This window comes from Pristiophorus japonicus, chromosome 1, assembly GCF_044704955.1.
Source record: "Pristiophorus japonicus isolate sPriJap1 chromosome 1, sPriJap1.hap1, whole genome shotgun sequence".
NCBI lineage: Eukaryota > Metazoa > Chordata > Chondrichthyes > Pristiophoridae > Pristiophorus > Pristiophorus japonicus.
This window is the reverse complement of record NC_091977.1, coordinates 350,068,994-350,074,993: the sequence shown is the minus strand read 5'-3', so window position 1 is coordinate 350,074,993 and position 6,000 is coordinate 350,068,994. Positions and strand designations below refer to the sequence as shown.

The following is a 6,000-nucleotide window of genomic DNA, read 5'->3' as shown; positions in this document are numbered from 1 at the left end:
AGGATGTGCTTGCCTTAGAGGGAGTGCAATGAAGGTTCACCAGACTGATTCTTGGGATGAGGGGATTGTCCTATTACGAGAGATCGAGTAAACTAGGCCTACATTCCCTAGAGTTTAGAAGAATGAGAGATGATCTAATTGAAACATTTAACATTCTTAAAAGGCTTGCCAGGGTAGATGCTGGAAGGATGTTTCCACTGGCTGTGGAGTTTTGAACTAGGGGTCAGTCACAGAATAAGGGGTTGGTCTTTTAGGACTGAGATGAGGAGAAATCTCTTCACTCAAAGGATTGGGAATCTTTAGAATTCTCTGCCTCAGAGAGCTATGGCTGCTCAGTCGTTGCATATTTTCAAGATAGAGATTGATAGATTTTTGGATACTAAGGGAATCAAGGGATATGGGGATAGTGCAGGAAGGTGGATTTGACATATTCGATCAGTCAAGATTTTATTAAATGGTGGAGCAGGCTTGAAGGGCCAACTCCTGCTCTTATTTCATATGTTCTAAAAGTAGTAGTGGGAATCTACCGGCCCCTTATCATGTCCTTAACGCCTCGTTAAAATTAACTGCAAGCTGCCATATTCGGACCTGTGCAGAGGAGTGACATGCTAGGTTATCCTGCGGGTTAAACTTAGCAGAAAAATGGCACATCTGGGTTTTGCGAATTGTAAAAAAGAAGACCAAGGGGTAGATTTACGTCTTCTCTAACTGGGCGTTCAGCATCATTTGGGCGGGATTGGAGAAAGGAAAAATCTAGTTGGCAGGATTGCACAGAAGCTCCGTCCAGTCGATGCTTAACGTTTAGATGGTAAAGATGAAACTTGGCCCTGAGGCATTCAGACTCTTAAATAACAGGACACAGGGGGAAGCACTATTTTATTTTTTCTTTATTCCGGCAGGAGCAGTGAAATGAATAACAATGATCACAGAACCACACATTGATACAGTACTTAGGTTACGACGTCTATCCTTAATGTTAAATTTATTTTGGTGCATGTTCCACTTAATCGGAATAAAACATGCCAAAATGTTGCTGCAAGGATAAATAGAGGCCATGATTTTAGATAACTGATATACCATTTTATTTCACCTGCTAAAGGACCTGAAAATTCCTGTGTCGATTATATAGAACAGAGTGGAAAAGCATAATCCGGCCAATAGGTGGAGGAGTCTTGTCCTTTGAGCATCATTCTGATTTTATAATCTTTAATGCATTACAAACCACGGTTTCTCAGATTCATTTTGGCAATAAAGCAACAGGATTTGTTCAAAAACAGAGCCAGCAGGAAGTGCTGGAGCCAGGAGCAGCAACACACATGGTGAGGAGATACATAATCAAAGCAGGGTCACTTACACTGCATCACTGAAAAGACAGCTCTTCAGCCACGTGGGTGTATGAATGAAAACAATTTGCACCAATTTGCAGTAAACATATTAAAGATTAATAAGTATACACAGATTATTTGACTACTTGATCAACTACTGAACTGTGATGCATTGCAACAAATTTACATAGTGCATGGTGCAAGATATAAATTTGCCGTCTGGAGGATTACACTAGCATTATATTGATAGTGAGGGGCTCATTCAAGAATCACCATTAACTCCAGGAGAACACAATTAAACATGGCATTGCACTTTGATAAACAATACATATTAATTTCCATAATTGGTTCAAAATAGTTATATTGAGGTCAATACCATGCTTCCTGTGTCTTCAGCTAATATACACCTCCTCTCTTCATTGTTTGTGTTCATTAGATGCCTTTAACCTCACTGATTAGCTTTTCAATTCCGATATCACCCTTTGAAGATTCCAAGGACACAACCGCGCTGTGGGAGACCATGTAGTTTAGAGAGCAGAATCCTGCTTTTTCTGATAACTTCCACACAGACAGACAGCAGCTGAAGTCTATTCCAGTTGCTCAGTGAAATTCTTGGGGAACAATCCTTTGGAGGTGTTGGCCTCACCATATTGTAACCAGTCCACCTCCCTTACACCTGTGAGCCATCCAGCATCCTGCAAGGGTAAACAACACATTCAAAGCAGTCATCATCAGTTCACTAGTGAAGAAGTGATGCTTGAGTTGTAAAGATCCCATGGCGCTCTTCAAAGAAGAGCAGGGTTGTTCCCCCCACCCCCTGCTCCTGGCCATTGGGCCTGAAATTCTGGCATCGTCGAGTCGGTACGAAGTGCACATGGACCCGGCGAGGCCTCGCAAAAGCCAGTTTTCGGGGCGCAGTGCAGTTGCGCCGAAAACTGCCTTTTCCGATCTGTCAAGATTTCTCTTGACAGATCCTCTGCATCCCTGGGAGAAGGACATCCGCACAGGAGAGATTGGGCTATGTGCCCATCTCTTATCCAGCGAATGTCTTTCAAACTTTTACGCCTGGTAAAAGCAGGTGCATAGCTTACTTTTGTCAGGGTAAGAGTTTTAAAACATATAAAAATTAAATGTAATCATACATTTTATGTTAAAAACCCTGTCCATTAAGATGTTTATTTAAAACCCTATTAAAACACATTAAAAAAAATCCAAAAAATATATATTTTTTCTAAAACATTTAATTAACTTTAATTTCAATTAATTTTAAATATGTGAGGTGCTTTTTAACATTTATTATGCTGTGTTTCTTGTTCTAGGGGTTTGTTCTCATTGATAGTAATGGGAACGTGTACAAACGGTGTTCCCATTATTAACAATGAGAATACTGCAGAGTGATTGGTGGTCCAGGCCCATGTGACTCCAGCATTTTTGTACATACGTGGAAGTCATCTCCCCGTACACTATGCATCAAAAGGAGGCCTCCGACCGGAATTGAAGACGCCTCCGTGACCACCGGGTATTTTCACAAAATGCTTTCGGGTCAGTGGCGTTCGTCCGAAGGAAGCCTCCGACCAGAATTTTTCCCCCCAATATTTATCCCTCAACCAACATCACTAAAACAGATTATCTGGTGATTTATCTCATGCCTGTTTATGGGCTAAAAGTGACTAGCAATTTAGTAATAAAAGGGACAATTCTGCACTCCTGTGCTTTCAGTTGGGAGCAGAAGATCTGGACTGTGCATGACAGGAAGCACATGGAGCAAAATCATAGGCACATATTCTGTGACTTCCTGGCATATGCTGGAGTACTGTGCACAGTTTTTGGTCTCCTTATCTGAGGAAAGATATACTTGTCTTAGAGACGATGCAATAGAGGTTCACTTGATTGATGCCTATGAGGAGAGATACAGTAGTTTGGGCCTATACTCTCTGGAGTTTAAAAGAATGAGAGGTGATCTCATTGAATCATATAAGATTATGAGGATTGACAAGGTAGATGCTGAAAGGTTGTTTCTAATGGCTGGAGAGTCTAGAACTAGAACTAGTCTCAGGATAAGGGATTGGCCATTTAAAACCGAGATGAGGAGGAATTTCTTCACTCAGAGGGTTATGAATCTTTGGAATCCTTTACCCCAAAGGGCTGTGGATGCTGAATCGTTGAGTATATTCAAGGCTGAAATAGATAGATTTTTGGACACTAGGGAAATCAAGGAACATGGGGATTGGGCAGGAAAATAGAGTTGAGATCGAAGTTCAGCCATGATCCTATTGAATGGCAGAGAAGGTTCGAGGGGCCGTATAGCCCACTTCCACTCCTAATTCTTATGTTCTTATGCTCCCTACAAGCGGGGCTCACTGCTCGACGTGTGGAAGTTGAGACTGCACTAATTCATTTCACAAAGGACTTGAGTTGAGACTGCATAAACTCATTTCACAGGGGACATTATAATTGGTAAAGGAGGAGACATTCATTTTGTCAATTTGGGATCATCAGAAGCCCAAGTTAGGGCTGGAAGGAAGTGCTCAAACTTTCACTGCCTAGAGAGAGGCAGAATTCATTTGTAAATGTTTTATTTGTGGTTACACTGAAATGCACTTGTGTCACTAAATACATAGCAAGCACAAGTTAGTTGCTTGCATTAAAAACCACAGAAAAGTACCAATCGAATTTCCACAAAGGACAGATTCTCCAACATTTGAGGCAAAATTGGATGACGACTGCAGTATTAAAAAAGTTGGCTACTCCCACAATATGCATCCCTTCAGAATATTTTTGCACTAAACCTTTGGAATTTCAGTTCTTCCCGACAAACACCTTTCTTTCTGCACATGCACAAGATTCAGGAAAGTATGAGCAAACTTTCCAACAAACATTCAATGGATTCTTACGTTTCATTAACATTTTTCTAATACTTTTTCTCAGTGTAATTTGGAAATAATGTGAAAAAGAACCTTCTAGAGAATTGTTCAATCTATATTAACGACTTGGAAGAAGGGACTGAGTGTAACGTAGCCAAGTTTGCTGACGATACAAAGATGGGAGGAAAAGTAATGTGTGAGGAGGACACAAAAAATCTGCAAAAGGACATAGGCAGGCTAAGTGAGTGAGTAAAAATTTGGCAGATGGAGTATAGTGCATGAGGTCATGCACTTTGGCAGAAAAAAATCAAAGAGCAAGTTATTATTTAAATGGAGAAAGATTACAAAGTGCTGCAGTACAGCGGGACCTGGGGGTACTTGTGCATGAAACACAAAAGGATAGTATGTAGGTACAACAAGTGATCAGGAAGGCCAATGGAATCTTGGCCTTTATTGCAAAGAGGATGGAGTATAAAAGCAGGGAAGTCTTGCTACAGTTATACAGGGTATTGGTGAGGCCACACCTGGAATATTGCATGCAGTTTTGGTTTCCATATTTACGAAAGGATATACTTGCTTTGGAGGCTGTTGGAGAAAGTTCACTATTGATTCCGGAGATGAGAGGGTTGACTTATGAGGAAAGGTTGAGTTGGTTGGGCCTCTACTCATTAGAATTCAGAAGAATGAGAGGTGATCTTACCAAAACGTATAAGATTATGAGGGGGCTTAACAAGGTGGACGCAGAGAGGATGTTTCCACTGATGGGGGAGACTAGAACTAGAGGGCATAATCTTAGAATAAGGGGCCGCCCATTTAAAACTGAGATGAGGAGGAATTTCTTCTCTCAGAGGGTTGTAAATCTGTGGAATTCGCTGCCTCAGAGAGCTGTGGAAGCTGGAACATTGAATAACTTTAAGACAGAGATAGACAGTTTCTTAACTAATAAAGGAATAAGGGGTTATGGGGAGTGGGCAGGGAAGTGGACCTGAGTCCATGGTCGGATCAGCCATGATCGTATTAAATGGCGGAGCAGGCTCGAGGGACCGTATGGCCTACTTCTGCTCCTTTTTCTTATGTTGTTATGTTATGTTCTTATGTTAAGCAACTATATTAAGTGTATGATTTCTGCTTACCTGGTCTTCTTTTATCGCAGATGGAATCACTAACACAATGTCTCCACGCTGTAAGTTAAGCTCATCTGCATTGGCAGCTTCAAAGTTATGGACTGCTTGAACCTGTTGGAAAATTCAACAATAATATGTCTGCTCTCGCTGACATGGCATCCTCCACATCCAGGTCCACTTCATCTTGCACTAACATCAACAGCCACATGCTGGATTACTATGTCAGCTATCAGCCTGCAGTGTACTGAAAGTCCAGAATACACAACTCTAATATTTACAGAGAAAAAAAAGAGCTTGGCTCAGTGGTACCATGTCCAACTCTGAGTCAGGAGGTCGTGGGTTCAAGTCCTACACCAGAGTCTTGAGCATGAAAGCTGAACAGTCAGTAGAATATTGAACTGTCAGAGGTGCCATTTTTTGGATGAGTGGCTCTGTCTGCTCTCTCAGGTAGATGTAAAAGATTGCATGGCACTTCGAAGGCAGGGAGGGCAGTTCTCCCAGGGGCTTGGCCAATATTTATTCCTCAACCAACATCACTTAAAACAGATTATCAGGTCATTATCTGTACGACCTTGCTGTGGGCAAATGAATTGTCGTGTTTACCTACATTACAACTGTGACTACACTTTAAAAGCAATTCATTGGCTGTGAATCACTTTGGAACATCCTGAGGTTGTGAAAGCCGTT

The 6,000-nt window shown here is 41.4% G+C and overlaps 1 protein-coding gene across 1 annotated transcript in view; it reads right to left on the bottom strand.

Moving 5' to 3' along the window:
• Positions 1–905: 905 nt before the first annotated feature.
• Positions 906–6,000, bottom strand: part of amph (amphiphysin) — a 541,139-nt gene continuing 536,044 nt past the window's right edge. Inside the window, exons 23-24 of the mRNA XM_070890365.1 lie at positions 5,323–5,424; positions 906–2,020 (exon numbers count right to left, since the gene is read on the bottom strand). Of these exons, the coding sequence (XP_070746466.1) occupies positions 1,913–2,020; positions 5,323–5,424 (210 nt within the window). The 3' untranslated portion in view covers positions 906–1,912. The remainder of the gene's footprint in view (positions 2,021–5,322; positions 5,425–6,000) is intronic.